The sequence below is a fragment of the Felis catus genome, chromosome A3, assembly GCF_018350175.1.
Source record: "Felis catus isolate Fca126 chromosome A3, F.catus_Fca126_mat1.0, whole genome shotgun sequence".
Classification (NCBI taxonomy): Eukaryota; Metazoa; Chordata; class Mammalia; order Carnivora; family Felidae; genus Felis; species Felis catus.
Window position 1 is genome coordinate 113,171,605 of NC_058370.1, and position 20,495 is coordinate 113,192,099.

General features: G+C 42.6%; 1 protein-coding gene across 9 annotated transcripts in view; it reads right to left on the minus strand.

The window, feature by feature from the left end:
• Nucleotides 1–1,961: 1,961 nt before the first annotated feature.
• The window catches only part of LTBP1 (latent transforming growth factor beta binding protein 1), a 402,670-nt gene continuing 384,136 nt past the window's right edge, over nt 1,962–20,495 (minus strand). For all 9 annotated transcript variants that reach the window (XM_023251973.2, XM_023251970.2, XM_023251968.2 and 6 more), the window contains 3 exons: nt 8,160–8,282; nt 4,063–4,212; nt 1,962–2,975 (listed from right to left, as the gene is read on the minus strand). In XM_023251973.2, the coding sequence (XP_023107741.2) occupies nt 2,794–2,975; nt 4,063–4,212; nt 8,160–8,282 (455 nt within the window). In that variant the 3' untranslated portion in view covers nt 1,962–2,793. The remainder of the gene's footprint in view (nt 2,976–4,062; nt 4,213–8,159; nt 8,283–20,495) is intronic.

Genomic DNA, 20,495 nt, shown 5'->3' on the forward strand with positions numbered 1-20,495 from the left:
GTATTTAGTGCTTATTTTGACGAACATGGCAGATTGCAAGGACGTAACTTCCAATGACATAGGCTTACATCAGATAGCCAGGTCTAGTTTTTTTGGAGTAGAGTTTGACATTTATGACAAAAGAATAGAATGTTATTGTTGGTTTCAGGTACACAGACTCATTCTGTGGGTGGACGCTGGCTCAGGCAGCTGGAAAATACATGTATTAGCACACCAGATTATATAACCAGTATAACAATCCAAACACACTGTACTATGTGCCTGCCTCTTCATGGCCAATGAATTTGAACCACTGCCACAGCATCCTATACCTGTGGGTTTAGAGGACAATAGGCACGGAAAGTAAAATCGCAGTAACTACTAAAAGGAGCTAAAAGAATTGTACGTTACAAAAACAAAATATTTTGGGGCGATGTGTACAAAACTAATAAAAATAAGGGCTAGACAGACCTGGAAAGAAAGCACTGTGGAAATGCATTCAAAGCAAGCACGCCAGCTGGCCAGCAACATCCCAGAGCACATCCATTTCATCGATAGTCTTTGTGCTTTTCAAACATCCGTGACGACTCTAACTATGCTAATATTTGGAATATAATTCAAGACCTGTGCCAACAAGCCCTTTTATTTAAAATGCTGCGTTGCATCTTGGGGATACAAATGCAAGTTTTTCCTATACCTAAACATCAGTTGAAAATGTTGAGAGGTCCATTTTATGATGCTTGGGTGTTGCTCGAGCTCGTCATCACCGCTACAACAAATGACCACTCATCTCATGGTGTGCAACAACACACATTTGTTATCTTACAGTTCTGTAGGTTAGAAGTGGATCCATGTTACTGGCCTGAAATCAAGGTGTCGAGAGAGTTGCGCTCTTTTCTGTAGGCTCTAGGGGAGAATGGCACCTTCCCTTTTCCAGCCTCCAGGGGCAAGCCACATTCCTCGGCTCACGCCCCCTCACCTCTTCTTCTGCCTTCCAAGAGGGCATGGCGGGGAAGTCTTTCTCACCTACATCTCTCATCTCTCCCCAGACTCTGCTTTTCTGTCTGCCTTTTCCACTCTCGTGATTACATTGGGTCTTCCCGGGTTATCTCTCTATTAAGGCCACTGATTGGCAACCTTAATTCCATCTGTAACCTTAATTTCCATTTGCCGCATACAGTAACGTTCACAGGTTCTAGGGACTAGGACATGGATATCTTCGATGTGCCATCATTCTTCCCACTGCAGGTATTAGACACCAAAAGCCTGTATTTCAGGAAAATGTTAAATGAGATTTTCGGCTGGGTACCCCTACACATGGTTCGTTATTTTTCTTTAAACTCAGATGCTTTCCTTAAGAAAAAAGTAGGTTCTGAAACTCACTTTAACAATCGCAAAACCATACAGACGTGTATAAGGAGGGACTAGAACCTCGCAAGCTGTTTTCAGGGTTCCTGTGCTATCTAGCTGTGATCTGGATCTGTGTCCTGCTTGCCAGGGCTGCCGGAACAGAGTACCACAGACTGGGTGACTTAAACAGCAAATTAATTTTCTTATCATTCTGGAGGCTAGAAGTTTGAGATCAAGGTACTGCAGGGTTGATTTCTTCTGAGGCCTTTCTCCTTGGCTTGGAGATGGTGGTCTTCTTCCCATGTCTTCATATGGTCTTTCCCCTGTGTGTGCCTGTCCTATCTCTTCCTATAAGGACACCAGTCATATTGGGCTAGGGTTACCCCAAAGACCTCATTTAACCTTAATTACCACTTTAAAGACCCCCGTCTTCAAGGACACTCACATTCTGGGGTACTGGGGGTTAGGACACCAACATATGAATTACACGGGTGGACGCCATTCAGTCCCTACCAACATCTAACAAATGTAATAATTAACCTGTGAAAGACTCTATGCTACTAGAGAACCGTTCATAAAAATAAATGAGGTGGGGGGAATATGACAGGTACTCATTGACAGTTACTCCCAGGTAGAATTTTTTTTTCTAAAAAAATGGTGATTTATTTTGCTTTAACATACAATGGTAAATATATTGGGATCATCAAGTTTTCAAAAAATTTTGCTGGGCTTACTTTACACATTACAATACTAACATGAGCTCATTAATTCTTCCATTTTAATGAGGGAAAGGATCCAATTGATGCCTACTAGCAGCTTGGCTAAGAATGGACATTAAAATCAGACGATACACTGTAAATATAAAGTATTTTCCTCCAAATGTGTAGAAAAGTTTTGAGACAAAATTGCTGCCTGCTCCACAGGACAGACAGTTTGGATTTTTAAAGATGTTCCAGAACAGGAATAACATAACCCTGTGTAACAATACTTATGATACAGTTTAACAATATTTTATCAAAGACTTGTGCCCTTGAGCTTGAAAAAAAAAATCTGAAGAAAAACAGCAGCCAAGGAACTGCACAACCAAAAAATGAAAATTATATAAAATATTTCCACCACTATTTAAATGCCAAATTTAATCAAGCAATAGTAAAAAAACAAAAACAAAAACATCATAATACAACCTTCTGTTTAAAATAACAGCACTGTTCCGCCTCTTTTCCACTGAATTTTACATATGAACAGACTATATATACTGGTTTTTCAGAGAAATGTCCATTTGGTCTGTCACACCAGTCAGGCTCACACTGGATCCTCTCCTCTTCTTTGCGAGGAGACGCAATTCTGTGATGGTTCCGTGTTTCCGACATCCTGGGGTAGGTGCAATGTCTCAAGTATAATACATTTCTCTCTTTGCCTTTACACAGTGCAGAGTATACGGGCTTAGGTTATGTAGATCCTCTTTTACTCCAGGTCGCTGTCTTTTTCCAAATTCAAGGCGGTACTCAATGGCGTGCAGTAGTTGGGCTTGTCCGAAGGCACGTAGCCAGGCAGACACACACACTTGTAGGAGCCCTCGGTGTTGATGCACTTGGCATTCTTGCAGAGAGACATCCGGTTGTTCAACTCATCACATTCGTTTACATCTGCAACAAGCCAAACCATGCAGGTGAAGAAGTTCCAGTACCACCCCAAGAGGAAACGTGGCCTACGGCTTACCTGAGGCAGCAAGGAGTCTGGCCCGAACACAGCCAGGCTGTTCTCCACTCTCCTCACCCCCGGACCCCCACCCCAGTAAACTGTGCAGTCTTTCTCATTATCGTCGGTTGCAAATACATGCAAGATAAGTAAGACTTTCTAGATCTGAAAAAGGTAGATGATCCGGAAGGCTCTAGAATTTCCTTCCCTGTATTTAACACAACAGGAACATTTTGTCAGCTTGACATCTTATAGTCAAAACTCAAGAAAGCTGGAGGAATTTTTCTACTTCTAAATTCCTTTCCACAGGTACAGAATAACAGTTAGATCTGTCTAGAGGAATACACTAAAGAAGCAAACAAGTGAGCAGAGAGCCTTCAGGGCAGCCCCTGTTAAAGGCTCAAGTTACCTTCTCAGATTTCTTTCCACAGGAAAGAAATGCACTCCAAACACCTGTAATAACCCAGGTTACCTATTTTCCAGACCCACCGCAGACAGAGACAAACAAAACTCAAGTGGGGAAGGGGGTTGCTACCGGAGGGAATGGAAGAGCCACAGAAATAGGAAAACCCTGTAAGCCAAGGGCCAGGCCCTGGAAGATGGCATTGGGCACATGAGGAAGAATTAATGTATGCTTACCAGTCATTCAAAAATAGAAGCAAAGGCAATGCGAGAGACAGAGAGGAAGAGGTAGTTGTGGGAGGAACATTCTCCAAAATGATTACCATAAAAGTTGTATTTTTTTTCCCCCAAACATCCATACTCCCTTATGCTTGTGTCAGGTACCGGGTGAAAACACTATTTGCTGCAGAGTCAAAAGCTAAAGTTAGAGGAGTCAAACATATTACCTAGAATGTTCTGTCCTCTCGAAGTACATTCATACTGTTGTGAAACCATCACTGCCATCTCCAGAATTTTTCTCCTCTTCCTAAACTGAAACTGCAAATCTATCTTACATGTACTCGATTATAGGAGATCTGGCCACAGGGCACCTGGGGAAAGAATAACTTCCGAGAGGGCACACATCATCCTTACCAACACAGGTCATCTTGGCCATATCCAAGTGATACCCATCAAAACAGTCACAGGTATAACCTTCCTGCACCCTCACACAGCGGCCATTCTCACATCCATTGAGGATGCCACATTCTTCAGCCTGCAACTCCTCGAAGCTATTTAAAAAACCTAGAAAGGAAAAGACAGGAGCCAGGTTAGAAATTTGCAACCTCTTTCCCTGTCTTTTAAAACTATAGGATTACTGGGGCGCCTGGATGGCTCAGTTGGTTAAGCATCCGGCTCTTGGTATGGCTCAGGTCGTGGTCTCAAAGTTCATGAGAGCGAGCCCCCTGTTGGGCTCTGCGCAGACAGCGTGGAGCCTGCTTAAGATTCTCTCTCTCTCTCTCTCTCTCTCTCTCTCTCTCTTTGCCCACCCCATGAAAAAAATTAAATAAACTTTAAAAATTCTTATAAAAAAACTATACGATTATTAAGATTGTGGTTCATCATATATACATATTTTAGACACCTATTTCAGATGTCTTAAAGTTAGCAGTAAAATTTAACACTGAATGTATCTGTACACAGCATTATGCATAAGATAGTAGAAGCTTTATATATCGTTTGTCCATTAGTAGCCCTACATCTTGAATTCTGATGTTCTAAATTAAAAGCATAAAAAGTGACTAAGTATGGTTTTTGGGTTTGCTCTTAATAAACAGAAGTGTTTATCTAAAATTCCAAATTTCCTGAGCTCTCAGTAGGGCAAATGTCAGAACAACGTTCAGGATGGAAACAATGGAAGTGACTATCACAGTTCAGCAGACATTTGCTCAGAACATCCATGAGAATTTGAGGCGGTGGTTTTTCACTTGGAGTTCCCCAAAAAGCAGTGAAAAGCTGGGCTGGCCTTGCTGTGTAACCTGTGTTTGTTTGCTCTAGCTTTGGAATGAGCCTTACAAAAGGGCTCTCAGGAGATCAAAGGATAAAGACAGTAAAAGCAACTTGAAACATCCTGATAAATGAGAAAAGTACATCATACTTGTGGTTAGAAAGTCAAAATTATTTTTTTAAGGAAACAAAGAAGTTCTTGTTTGGCTTTTTTTATAGTTTAGGTATCTTTAAACTGATTCAGAACTAGCGTTTAGTAATATAAACACATGAAACAGGCATCGAGAGTATTTAGCTCTCTTTTTAGAAAGAAGAGTTGTAAATATAAATCCACAGTGATACAAAAACACTGTTGATGTGGGCTCCCCCTTCAGAACCTCATCACGTTATCAGCTTTAAAAGGAAAAAAAAAAAAAATCAAAATATGACCATAACTCTGGCCTCTGAAGTAATTCTAAAGCAGAACTGCAGGGGGCAGCAAAATAACATTGTTTAGACAGGGCTGTAAGGTTTAACTCAGTGACTAAAAATTAATACATCCATGATAGGCACTTTTAAAAATTTTGAAGGGGAAAAAAAATTACAGACCATTAAGAATGTGTCATCAGGGCCCCAAAGCCAGTTTGAGAAATACTTAAGAAAATAAAGTCTTAATCTATGATAATATTTTCAAATTCCAGGTACCATGGCAAAATCGTTTTGACTTTCTGTTAAAAATTATTACAGAAATTAAAACATGGAATTAAATATTGAAAACTCTACACACATACATCAAGCAGACTCCGAAAAATACTTCTACACGAGTCAGCGAAGGACAGCCCCTTCTCGAAATGTGGTGGTCTCCTACTTTTGTAAATAAAGTTTTACTCGAACACAGATACCCCATTCGCTGACATGCTGTCTGTGGCTGTTTTCGTGATACCCTAGCAAGGCTGAGTAGCTGCCTCAAAGCCTAAAAATTTTATTCTCTAGTCCTTTACAAGAAAGAGCTGATTTCTGCTCTAGGAGATTCTACTTTTATAAAACTCTGCCTTAACTAAAAAACTGCCTCAGGCTACCAGTCCAATTTTCTTAAATAACCAGAAGCCAGGAGATTAAGAAATCTCAGCTTTCTTTCTATGTTGCTATCTACCCAATACAGTCATTTCTTTAGAAGGGCCGCAAAGTCCTTGCTCCTGGTCTGAGAAGGAGGAGCTATTTCTCATAAATTGCAGTAAGTTTAAAGGCCATTGATGGAGTCCGTGCTGGAGGTCTTAAAATTGCATCTCAGCTTCTTCTGTTACTAAATAGGAAATTGATGTGACACCAACATGTTTATTTCTTACCATTTGTAGTGAATTAAAAGAGTCCTGAAGCAACGTCAGCATTAAAAAAAGAAGGTACACGAGCCAGAACATTTCAACATGAAAATTCCTGGAATCTGGACTCTATCTAATGTGCTAGAGGCTGCACATAGAAGCTATGGGATTGGGTCACTGTTGTGTATAGACTTAACCTGTTATTTTGGATTTATGGGGCAGGCAAGCTGGGCTTTCTTTCAACCTTAATATTTCTTCTCCTTTTCTTCTTTTTAAAGGTAAATGTTTATTGACCTATAACACAGTCACAGGTAAGTGTCAATATTGTAAGTGCCCAGTCTTATACCTGCCAGTGTATTTCGACACATTTCGTGAAATAGTGCATGGTTGTATGTTGTTGATTAAAAGAAATAATCCCAGGTATTAGAAGTTATGATACTCTTGGGGCAGGGGGCCTGGCTGGGAAAGGGCTTCAGGGGCCTTCTGAATGCTGGGAATGTTCTACACCTGGGGCTGGGGGGTATACAGGGGCATGTTAATTAACTCAGCTGGACTGATACAATGCTGTTTTCACATCATTGTGCTGAACGATCAATGTATGCATCCATCAAAAACAAGAGGAAGGAAGGAGAAAGGAAGGAAGGAAACACTCTTTGACTCAGAACTGAAGCAGTGCCAAATGTAGCCACAAAGCTTGGGTTGCCCTCAGGAACCAGGTCACGGCTAGTGCGCTTCGTTCACAGGTAACAGGGCCCCAAGAAAGAAAAGGCGTCACTGTAGTCTGTCATTCAGCAGTGTCTCCAAAGTCCTAACTCCAACCCCCTGGCCTGCAGGGATTCTCCGTCTTGAAAATCTGGTGTAGCTTCACACACTGCAAGGAGGGCCCCTCTGTGAGATTTGGGCAAGGCAGCTGGAAGCCGCATTTCCCCATTGCCAGTCCTGAAGGGGACACCACCTATCCTCTACCAATACTGTGTTGTGTATTTGAAAAGCTGTGGTTTCCCCCATAGAAACCTTTAGCTTGCACGGCTTCCTCGTCCAGGACACTCCCAGTTAAACACCTTCAGACATTTCTTCCTTTCTTTCTTTTTTAAAGCTTATTTATTTATTTTGAGAGAGAGAGAGAGAGAGAGAGAGAGACAGAGAGAGAGAGAGAGACAGAGAGAGAGACAGACAGCACAGATGCAAGGAGGGGAGGGGCAGAAAAAGAGAGAGAATCCCAAGCAGGCTCTGCACTGACATCGTGAAGCCCCGCACAGGGCTTGAACCCACAGGGCCCCTGAGATCATGACCTGAGCTGAAATCAAGAGTCGGACGCTTAACCAAACGAGACACCCAGGCGCCCCACAGACATTTTTTTCCTAAATGGGAACAGGGTTCACACAGGCACACTCCATCTCCCACAGAAAATCTCTGCCCACAAGACCAGGAGAAGCCACCATGCATCATTTCTTAACAAATCCCATCATGAGTGGATTCTAACAATTTCTGACCAGAAGAGCAATTTTTTTGACCTCCCACTTTAAAATACCTGTAAAGATCGACTTGTTACAGTTAACATGTCATTTCCTTATATGAAAAACAATGTCAATTATAATCAGGCTTCTAAGACAACCCCGACCCTTCAATTAGAACATCATGCAATGAGTAAAGAAATGATTTTGTTATGGATCTTAGAAGATGATTTTTTTTTTTTTACTTTAAAGAAAGTAAAAGTAACAGCAGACCCTCCAGCATGCCAATAATTTGATCCAATATTTCTGAACTTGAACACATATAAGGAGTATGCAGAGGATGGATAAAACTGACTTTCCAACTCAGCAGGTCTTAGAGTGGGGCCTGAAAGCTTACATTTCTGACAAATTCCCAGGGGCTACCTTTTGAGAACCATTGACTAACCTTTAGTCAGTCACTTTAGTTTCAACATAACTGAAAAATTTTGCTTACGGTCCTGAATAAAATAGGGATCAGCTTCTGGAGCATACTGTTCGCTGAAGTCAACCAAGGCATCCCGTCCATATGGCCGCCGGCGTCCCGTGACGGGGATGTTACACAGCTGGGCATAGTCATCTAAGAAGGAAATGAAAAGCAATGTGAGACGTCATCACTGTTTGCTGGCCCCTAGACACACCCACTCGCAGCTCAGAGCAACAGAAACCGGCCAGGGCACTGTCCACCATATCTGTCTCGCACACATGTGCACCACTGATCTTAGACCTCGTCTCCATATTCTTTATGGGAGCTGTATCCACCCACGCACAATGAAAAGCTAAACAGCATAATTAAGATTCTACACTGAAGACCAAAAACAGTAGCTGAACAGTCGGTAGAACGTATCCCAGGAGAGGAAGGAACAAAAGTGAGCCAGCGCTCAGAAAGCTACAGGCCTTTTGGAAGAATGGTTTTACCCGAAACCAACAGGTGTTACCATTTTAAAGGACTGGTCATTCTCACAGACAGGTATGTTTTCACTCAAAAGAGACAGAAAAGTTGTATCTCTGGTGATCCAAAAAAGACGTAACCAAGTGAGGATGCCAGTAGGTACCATTTTATTTTAAGAGCAACTTTTAGAACTCTAAAATCAAGGCCTGGTCTGTATGCATGTAGTATTGCAGTAACAAGGACCCAGCCACCACATGGGACACTGGTTTTTCATTTGTTCCAGGGTTACTGAGTTTTCAAGGCATTTCACCGTCCCAGGCCCTTGCCTGAATTGAGGGGCAGAGTTATTTGGCAGGTCTAGAGAAGAAAGCTTTAGAAGGGATGGCTTCATGTTCTCAATACATGTTGTATGGAAATATACTGTCCAAGGATTTATCTGGCATATGGAAGAAATCCTGGGGCTCCCCAGACTTCAGTAGCTCTTCCAAAACTGTGAGATGCCAGTCCGGTGGCCCCAGGACTGGATGGACACACTCAGGACAGTCACACAAGGCAACAACCACATCTGCCTGGACCACAGACTGGGGGGGGTGGGGGAGGGCTTTACTCTCTTTTGTTTCCTCCTGTGACATATGAAAATAAAGAAATGCATTAGGGCTTTGGTGTGACCTCTCAAGGCTTTCTTTCACCCCCTACCCCCACTTAAAGGAGTCAGAGGTACATGTGTGTGCGCGCACACACTCACACAATTCTCTCCTAGAATTGCACAAAGCAAGCCCAAGGCCAGAAAAGACCCTGAACACTGAATGGGGGGGGGGGAGGGTGATGGTTGCTCCTTCCTCAAATTCTCCTTGTGGGGAAGCTTTCCAGAAACAACATACAGACCCCAGACACCCCAACACTTTTGCCTGAAATCATTTCATAAGAAATATTAATTTCATTAAGGAAACAGGTGAACCTGAAAAAAAAAAGATCCTTGACTTGCACCCTTCCCTCCAAAAAAACCACACACAACTGGAAGCAAAGACAACACAAACGGTTGTCAGTTCTCCTTCAAGTTTGAAAAAGAATTAGGGATCTCCCTGTGAGAGCAAGATTGCTGAAATATTTACAAGTTTCAAGAGCTGAGGTCATTTTCTCTCATGGCTTTTTTAATGTATATATTTGTTGCACATCTGAAAGGGAGACTGTTCGGTATTTTATATCCAAGCAACGGCTGTGATCAAGAGGAGATATTAAAAATAAGTTCATGTTCTTATTTTGTAAAACTAAATCCAGAGAAGGCTGAGCATGGTCCTATACACATCTGCATGTAGAGGAAACCTCCTGAGACTCAAGGTCCGGAGCTGTTGACTGACACAGGGCTGTTGGGGGCTGTCTGGCCCTTAGGTCTGGGTCTTCCTCTTCCACCATGAAGGTAGGCTGGTCCCTACCCTTCAAGCTCTCACCATCCAGCAGAGCAAAAGAAAGGGCCCAAATGTAAGAGTGAGGAGGAGGAAGAAGAGATTCCTGGAAAAGGTGGCGCTTGACCTGAAATTCAGAAGACAAGTAGGATTTCCTTTGCTAGAAAAGGTATTTTGTATTCATTGTAAAGAGGTTACCCAACGGCATCAAGAAAGAAGCTGTAAGCTGTGTTTGGGGACTACCAAGGGGTTCCTAAGGAAGCCTTCTGACTGGATCCAGGCTGGTAAAGGGGAGCAGACGAACGGGGGTGAAACTTCAGGGACCGCCATATCTTCTTTCCCTTCCTTTCTTCCTCAGCCATGCATTTTTAAGATTCTAGAACTTACTGTCCTTTGCTGCTTTCCTTTCTCTAACACATTAAGCGTTCCCAATTTCAAAACAGTTTTGGTCAGTTTTCAAAACTGACTGATTTCTGCACGAAATGTACGCTCTTTTGTATTTGAAGATGCGCTACATTCCCATCATCACCAGGACATGCATTTTGAGTTATCTTTCTGGGAGCATGGATGGGTCTACCCTAATCCATCCATGCTGCCCCTCCTGCTGTGCACATCTGCTCTCATTCTTGGCCAGGGTCAAGGGCGAAGCGAGTGTGGGGTAATGGAAGGAAAATGGGCTCTGGAGGCAAGAAGCTGGGGCTCAAGTCCTGACTGGACCACTTACTTCCCAGCTTAGCAATTTGGGGCAGACCTCAGTTTCCACACCTGTTACATGAGGGCAATAATTCTTGTTCGCCTACCTCTGTATTACTGATGTATGAAAATGAGATACTGTTACGGAACTGTTCATAAATTCTGAATCATCAAGAAAACGGGAGTTCCGATTTCTCTCATAGGTAAAAATCTCTAAGTCTCTATTGAACACTGGAAATAAATGAGGATTTTCAAAGACAGCTAAAGAAGCAATTTCAGTATTAGCAAAACGTACAGGTAGTTGTCAGCAGGCAAAGAAGTGTGCAGTACATTAAGACCAATGAAGGTCACTCTCTAGATGTTTTAAATATTGTTTCAAGATTATTTGGAATTTTTAAATACATGGAGAGGGGCACCTGGGTGGCTCAGCCGGTTAAGGTGACTTTGGCTCAGGTCACGATCTCACAGTTGGTGAGTTCAAGCCCTGCGTCAGGCTCTGCGCTGACACCTCAGAGTCTGGAGCCCACTTCAAGTTCCGTGTCTCCCTCTCTCTCTGCCCCTCCCCCATTCATGCTCTGTCTCTCTCTCACAAGAATAAACATAAAAAAAATTTTTTTTTAATACATGGAGAGAAACTCTTGCTCAGTAAACAGAGAAAGAGGTCTTCATGGACTTTGTCTCAAACAACTGGGGACAAAATCATTTACTGCCTTGACAGATAACAATTATTTGGTCAGGCAATGAGAGCAATAGCATATTGTTGACACCAGACCAACAGACTCAGAGTAGAAGGCACAGTGATATCCAACAATTCTTACTGTATGCCTGAATCCTTCAGAGATATCTCAAGTAGACAGGTTTCTCATCATCTTCCAGGGGAGCAATTGGAATATCACAGAATTTTCTGAGTCTTTGGCAAGGCATCCTCCTCAGGACCTGGGCACGTGTCTATTTCTAGAACGTGCTGGGCTTCTGTGCACCCCAAGCTACAACCAGAGCCCATTCTAGCCTTGGTGATCAGCTAGTCCCATGGCATGGTTACACTTCAGCTGGGGGACACAGTGAATCATGGTCGGCAGAGAGTACGGAACCCACTTCCCACGAGAGCGCACGAGCCTCTACTGGTTCTCCGTTCCACCTAGCTCAACATGCGGGGATGAACACATACTCTCCCTAGGGTCTTTTTCCTTCTCCACAACACCCTTAGGCACATCAACAACTATTAATCGCCTAGCTGTCTGGGGACCGATACAAAGGAATAGTTTTGCTCACCAGAGCTTGTGCTCTGGGAGGCAAATACCATGTATGAGCCACAATTTTCAATGTGTTCATCCAGGATCCGGCCAAATATGAATGTGAAATGAACAGGAAATGGAAATATTCACACCTCAAAGCCTCCCCCCCTTATGCATTCTTCACCTCCCCAACGACAAATGCTAAGCTCTTGATCAAAGCTATGAAAAGACGGTGTGGGACACCGTCACTAAGTAGTCTCAACAAGATCCAGGCCATTGATCACAGTCCTTTCCCTGGCATGGCAGATTCTTATGACAGATGGTGCTGCTTTGATTTTAATTTTAAATTGAAAAAAAAAAAAGTTTAAAAATTACCCCCTGGAGCCACTGGGTCTGGGGCCTCTGCTGTCAGCAGCAATGGGAAGCACAGCATTATATCCTGGCAGGAAATCTCCCTTCCTGATGACAGACACATCTGCAGGGCTGGTCTGGACAGTCACATGTCACCATGCCACTCTGGCATGTGAGGACAATGGGAGGTGAAGTTTTAGTTCTGACTGAGGCAGATGAAATTCAGCTGCTTTTAGAAATGAAGACGAGACTGCATTTCATTCTCCACACATCAAGGCTAAAAACTCAGGGCTCCAACGTTTGAAGTGCATTATTTTCAAATACAGGAGAAACAAGGACCGATTCTTATGCATTAAGAAAAATGGGTCATGTTTTGCTCCAATGTCGAGACCAGGTGTTTTTCTTACAGACTTCCACACGTCTTATTGATTGATGATGGTGTTTGGAAAACACAGACACACAGCCAGGAAATGAAGGAAGAGGACAGGGAGAATGGAATTAGGATTTATCCTGGTGCTTGTGGAGCCAGCAGGACAATGGGCATTTGTCTTTGACTGAAAGTGGGAAAAGCTAGGGGATTAGAAAAATGGGAACCATTTACAGAAAATACCATCTAGCACTGATGATAAAGGAACCTGAAAGACAGCATGCCACTGGCAGTCCACACCCTGTGGGTCGGCCACCTGTTTGAGTGCCTCTCTACTTACGCTCTTTTCAGAAAAAAATGTTTACCTACAGTGTTCGATGAACAGACAGTAGCCTGCTTCCTAGATATTAAAACTTGCTGCGCTGTGAGAGGGAACAGGGTATACTAAAAAGAAAATGGACTCAGAGTCAAAGGCCTCGGGTCCTAGTGTTGTTTCTCTACTTTCTAGTTGCTTGGACTGGACGTATTTTTTTGAGTTTCATCCTCAACAGGATTAGGGTACCTGTCTTTGTGATATTAAAGGCAAGTCAATGTTTTATTCAGGGACTGACTCATTCATTCAACCAGACACAGAGAATATTATGGGGAGGGTGGGATTGGGGAGAGAGGAAGGTTATAATGATGCTATGACAAAGGTACATACACTGTGAGATGTACAGTAGTTTATCGGGACCACAGAGAAGGTCACCAGGAAGAGCTGGGGAAGGCTTCACCTTGGAGGTGGCATCTGTGGAGGCCAATAAGGTGAAGAGGAGGAGGGGAGTAACTCAGAGTCATGGGCATATATAATGGATAAGAAAGCTTTAGGGAAACACAGTACCATGTAAACACTGGCTACTGTAGATCTCTGCCGAAGAAGAGTGGGAAAAAAAGGAAGTTAGTGAACATGTACTACGAAGTTCCCTCATGTCAGGTGCTGCGCGCTTTTGCGTACATTTTTTTTTTTTCCTTGAAATCTCCGAGCATCCTCTGAAATAATTGTAATTAGCTCCTTTTGTTTCTGACTTATAGTGTAACTTGTCCTAGTTTAGGTGAGAGATTCAAACCTGACTTAGTCTATCTGCAAAACCATGTTCGATTCCACAGCTGCCCTTCAGAAACCCTGCAAAGAAAATTATGAAATCCATTCCCTAGACCTTAAGCACCAGGTAAGAACTTAGTTCAGCAATAAGCATTTGTGACTCAAATTCCAGGGAGAGCAATAACCATGAATGCTGATGAGCTCAGCCCCACCAGGGTCAGCTCTATCATTAGCAGGATTTATGTTTATTGAATTTGCTCGATTTATTAGGTGAAAGAGATCAAATTGCTTAATGTTCAATTAAATTGTACTTGTCGAGGACAGGGAAGTAATGAAGTCTAAAGTCTTGGCAAGGTTTACGTTCTGCAGGACTCCTGTAAATGTTAATGCTCTAAGGAAACTTATGGGCCACAGACCAACTGAGCTCTCCCACCCCAGCAGTCACCTAACACTGCCCTTCCAAACCCAGTCACTCACTGCGTTTCCAACAGATTGCTGTTTATTTAGCCAGACTCTACTGGAGAGACAGATTTGTTGGGTATGAATGCCAAAAACTGGAGGTTCCCTTTGCCTTCTAAAACCTGGATTCAAAATTTATGCACTTGTAATGCCATTAAATCATGCCACACACGAAAACCCTAAAATAATGATTGATAACTTACGAACTTCTTATTAAGGATTGCGTGAAAAAGGTTTCTCCATTTCTAAATACCCAGGGCTTTGGAAATACATCGTTAAGTCTTACATTCAGGCAATCTCTGGGGAAATTGGGAATGAGGTAACCTCTAGTGTTTGATAAGAGAGACGAGTGAACAATACAATAAACAGGCAAACAAGAGGAAAGTTCAGCATGTTAGTTTTTCTAAACCGTTCTACATTATCATTTTCTAACTGCAAGGGCAGATATATAAATTTATTTTCTTCTTTCCTGTTCTCTAAATATCACCCTGAAGTGATGATCTGAGAAGTCAACAATTAGAAAAAGCAGGTTACTATTATATATCAGGAATACACTGGTTTCTGTCTTTATTTTTGCATTAACCAAGTAAGAATTATTTTAAAACAGGAACTAAGTACATCCCTAAGGGGGAGATTGTACAACATGGTGGATGTACTGAGGCCACTGAAGTGTTCACTTGAAAATGCTTAATTTTATGTTATTTAAATGTCACTTCAAAAAAAGTGAAACAAAAATAATACAGGAGAAAAAATGTTTCTATGTTAAGTCTAGAGTTCATCTAACCTTTCTATTTTTAACTGATAGAATGAGGAAACTAGAGTAGTTGATCTCTGAGATCGTTTCTAGCTTACATATTTTATGATTCTGAAGACAAGTTTTACTATTAGGCTGAAGGATCTAGAGAAGACAATTTGTCATGGAACTTTGTGGTTGGGAGTAGGAGGTAATCACCACTAGGTGCCGCTACTGAGCTCACCTGGGTGGTTTCAGAATGATGGACAATCATGGAATTTAACACATTGTAAGCAGTCTGTCTTATATCCGTGAGGTCAGTCTCTCATTCACTTTTCTGCTGAAGAAATGGAGGTCTAGAGAAGTTCTAAAGGCAAGCCAGGATTGACTCTCAAACCGTAACATTTACTAAAACAAATTATTAAAATGTAAGGGTAAATATAATTGGGTTTTAGTGTATATTATTTTGACCTTGTTTATTTAAGTTTAGAAGCGAAGAAAGCTATATTAACATTTGTTCAAAACTCTTGATTAATATTCTGAAGTATAGATCTCAAGGTTATGAGATAAACATACAGCTGAATCCATTATTACTTGAAGACCAGGTTCTAGGTAATAAGTAGAATACTAAACTAACACTAAACACAGTCAATATTATTATTCCACTCAATTATAGGAAATAAGACACTACAAAGGAACACTGAACTATTTTAAGATCCCTAATTCAGTTTTATGGTTTTCCCATACAATGCTATTTATCTTAATCTGAAATGACTTTTTTTTACTTTCCCCTCTGGATCTATTCAGAATCAGATATAGTCTTGGTACCACATCCTCCGGGAAGTGATTTCTTCAGCTATACTTTGTAGGTGCTCAGATTACCATGTAAATGGTATCTTCTAGGGTGGAGCAGTGTACAACCAGCACAACTGTTCACAATAGCTCTGCTTGCCATGGAGACTTGAATCTCAGAAGGAAGCATGAAGAAGGCATGCTGTGTCCTAATCCCCCCCCCAGCGAGTGAATCTTTCTTAGGATACTGGCTATGGATAGGGAGCAAAAACAATGGCATCCCCAGCTTCTGCTCCCTGCTGATTTGTGTCAACACAAAGACAAGAACGTGGTAGCTTTCTAAGCGCTTTCTAGATGCTTTTCTCCCATTCATCAGAGGCACAATCTGTGTGCTGCATGAAGGGAGAGTAGATAAGCTTCCTCTAAATTTTGCCAAGCTTGCCTGCTCTGGCCATGAGGTCAGCATTTAAAAGGCACGGGGAGCCAGCAGCTCTGTTCTAGCCACAGCTGTCTCATAAGCTTAATTAAGAAAAGGTCAGAATAAGCACAGTATTATTTGAATTCATAACCTCAAACATAAAACGGGACTTTAAACAATTACGGGCAGTGATTTTCTCACAGTCCCACTCACCACAGTTCATTCTTCTTAGAGTGCGTTTCAATTGTTCTCGTCACCGAAGAGGGAAAAAAAAAAAATCCTAACAGCAGCAAAGTTGATGTACAATATGTGAAAGTAAAATGCCCACTAAAGAGCAAATCACCTAGTAAAACCACTGGAAAGGTGCTTCTAGAAAGTGAACGTCTATGCATAAGCTCTGATTTCAAGGGAGAATGTGCAAAACTGCTAAAACAATCTTATTTTTGAGATGAATTAGATCGCTTGTTAATTAAAAATAAAAGTGTTCTTTGTCATCAGATTGTTCATTTTACACATACGTTTTAATTTCTCTACTTAGGTTCTAAATGAGAAAGCGTCTAAGAGGACATCAGTGCAACTTTAGTCATAATGAAATTTACTCTCCATTCAGCATAGGTTATGTAAGAATGTGGCCAAATCCTTGGGGCGCCTGGGTGGCTCAGTTGGATAAGTGTCTGACTTCAGCTCAGGTCATGATCTCACGGTCTGTGTGTTCGAGTCCCGCGTCAGGCTCTGTGCTGACAGCTCAGAGCCTGGAGCCTGCTTCCGATTCTATGGATCCCTCTCTTTCTCTCTCTGCCCCTCTCCTGCTTGTAATCTGTCTCTCAAAAATAAAACATAAAAAAAAAAAAAAGAATGTGGCCAAATCCTTTCTTAGCACCTCAATACAGTACAGCTTTTAGGAGAAATAAGCACTGAGTACAAGTGACTCCCTGAAGTCCAAGCCATTCACAAACTAAAGTTTCAGAAGTGCTCAGGACACCAACTGGCAATCTCATCCTCAAACCGTGCTCGCGTTTAACTGTTGTCTAATTGTTCTGGAGCCCTGGAGACCATGGCTTCCACCAGTTCTCGGTGTAGTTAATACTCTGGTTTGCAGTACAGCAATGTCTCTGCAGCTGGTGTTCCAAACCCTCACTGGCTGTGACCCCAGGGAAGTGGGTTTGGGAACTGCAGCTTGTTCCAGGACATGCCTCCAGAGTGCTGTCTCTGGCAATGTAGCAGGAAATAGAGTTCTCCCCTATCCTGGGGATGGGTTTTCCCCCTCCTTTTAACTGTCCTTACTCTGAAAGCAAACCAGGTTTCTTTTGTAAAATGTTTGAAATCAGCGACTACAAAATATGATCCTAACCTGAAGGTGCCTGACTTACCTGGGGCTCGCGTGTTGCCTAATGCACCTGCCAAAGGCAAAGTTGCTGTTTTGAAAGTTTATCTTTTTACTTTGAGAGAGAGAGAGAGAGAGAGAGAGAGAGAGAGAGAGAGAGAGAGAGAGAGAGAGAGAGAGAGAGTATGAGCAGGGGAGGGTTTGAGAGAGAGGGAGAAAGAGAATCTCAAGCTTGAAAGAATCTCAGTCTCACGAGCCGTGAGATCATGACCTGAGCAGAAATCAAGAGGCGGACACTTAACCCACTGAGCCATCCAGGAGCCCTGACAAGGTTGTTTTAAAAACTCACATTCCAAGGGGGCGCCTGGGTGGCTCAGTTAAGCGTCCAGCTTTGGTTCAGTCACGATCTCACGGTCTGTGAGTATGAGCCCCGCGTCGGGCTCTGTGCTGACCGCTCAGAACCTGGAGCTTGTTTCAGATTCTGTGTCTCCCTCTCTCTCTGCCCCTCACCCACTCATGCTCTGTCTCTGTCTCTCTCAAAAATAAATAAAAACGTTAAAAAAATTTTTTTTAATTAAAAAGTACATTCTAGAAAGCTTCATTTCTAGTATTCTTCCTCTAATGCATTGCTATTTGTAGCAGGCTTCTCTGTCACTCATCCCTGCCTGCTTATTCCCTCTCTCAAGTCCTGTATCTTCTGCACAGCTTGGTTAAAGAGGCCCTGACCTGCTGTCATAGCCCTGTCCAGCTGGGGGCCCTGGCTAAGTGTTAAATATCCTACCTCCTCCCTGCCCTTCTCTAGCATGTGCCAGGGGAGGAGAAGAAATGAAAACCAATGTCCTTCCTTACAGTGCAGATGGCCCACAAACTGCAAATATTTAACTTTTCCACAATCTCACTTGTGATAGATAATTTCATGCGCCAACCTGGCTAGGCCATGGGGTGCCCTGATATAGTTGGTCAAACCCTGAGTGTTTCTATGAGGGTGTTCTGGATGAGGGTTAACATTTAAATTGGTGAACCTGAGTTAAAGCAAATTGCCCTCCATAATGTGGGCCTCACTCACTCCTGAATTACTGATTCACTGGATCACTGAAGAGAACAGAGCACGACTTTCCTCTGAGTGAGAGAAAATTCTCCATCCCACTGTCCACTGTCTTCCGGCTTCTGCAACATCAGCTCTTCCTGCCTAAAGGCCTCTGACCTGGAGCCTTGGCTCCCCGCAAACCTTGCATGTCATCAGCCCACCCTGCACATTTTGAATTTATCAGGCGCCATAATTATGTGAACCAATTCCTTATAATGAATGAATCAGTCAATAAATCGCTCTCTCTTTCATTGGGTCAGTTTTTCTAAAGAACCCTAACATTCCAGCCTGCCTTACAGGCACAAGGGAAGTTTATCATTGGTTCAAGCCATCAGGGTGGTAGGGAATCCTGATGGGGTGAGCACATCCCTTTGGGGAGACGGTATCTGATTCTTAAGGGGAGTCATGTGTACTTGGAGAAAAGCTTTAACATTTTTTTAAATGTTTCTTTATTTTTGAGAGAGAGAGAGAGAAAGAGAGAGAGAGAGAGAGAGAGAGAGACACGAGCTGGAGTGGGAAAGGGGCAGACAGAGAGGGAGACACAGAATCTGAAGCAGGATCCAGGTTCCGAGCTGTCAGCACAAAGCCCGATGTGGGGCTCGAACTCACAAACCGCGAGATCATGACCTGAGCCAATGTTGGACGCTCAACCGACTGAGCCACCCAGGAGTCCCAGAAAAGCTTTTATATATTAATTTTATCTCCCTTGAGTCCCTATAATGGAAGATACTGATTATAAAAGTAATAACACGAGGGTGACCTGGGCGGCTCAGTCGGTTAAGCATCCAACTTCGGCTCAGATCATGATCTCACAGTTCATGGGTTCGAGCCCCATGGTGGGCTCTGTGCTGACAGCTTAGAGTCTGGAGCCTGGTTCAAATTCTGTGTCTCCCTCTCTTTCTGCCCACCCCCCCCCCCCGCCACTTGCACTCTGTCTCTCAAAAATAAACAGACATTTAAAAAAATTTTTCAAATAAAAGTAATAACATGAGAAACACTTGTGGTCCCCTGCTGACATGGGAGTGATGGGACGTGCCCATCATCTCATGCACGGATGTTCAGACTCACACTTGAGCACACACATCGCTGGTCTTCATTCTCCAATAACTCACCATCACAGTCGTGAAATTTTTCCACCCAGTGACCTCAGCTGGCCTGAGATGGAAACACTGCTATTAATGATGTATATTAAGTCTAGAATAGTAACTTTACTATGAAGGTTTTAGAATGAGGTTTTTGTTATTTCATATGTTTATGTTTGTAAGAACCATATCACAGGGAATTGGACAGACAGACCTTGGGATTTTACTTTGAAATAAAGCAGACTTTCGATTAGGATTTGTGTTGAATGAGTATTAAAAGGACTTGATCAGTTTGGTAAACAGTATTTGAATTTATTAAAAATTCAATTTGCTGCATCTTAAGTCTGATTTATTAAGATTTAGAAGAGCTGCTTAAGCGCTTAAGAAGAAAATGCTGAGGCGCCTGGATGGCTCAGTCAGTTAAGTGACCAACTCTTTGATTTCAGCTCAGGTTGTGATCTCATGGTTTGTGAGATCGAGCCCCGTGTTGGGCTCTGCATTGAGTATGGTGCCTGCTTGGGATTCTCTCCTTCCCCTGACACAGGCATGTGCATGCATGCCCTCTCTCTCTCAAAATAAATAAATAAACTTTAAAAAAAGAAGAAGAAAATACTTATTAGGACTGTGGGCTGCCCTTTCGAGTATATAGAGTGCTGGAGAGAAAATAAATGCATAAAATTAATATTTTTTTTGAGAGCGAGAAAGGGCACAAGTGAGCAAGTAGCAGAGAGAGACAGCGAAATACAGAGAGAGGAGAGAGAGAGAATCCCACAAGGGGCAGAGAGAGAGAGAAGGGGGGGAGAGAGAGAAGAGGGAGGGAGAGAGAGAGAGAGGGGGAGAGGGGGAGAGACGGGGGGGGAGAGAGAGGGAGAGAGA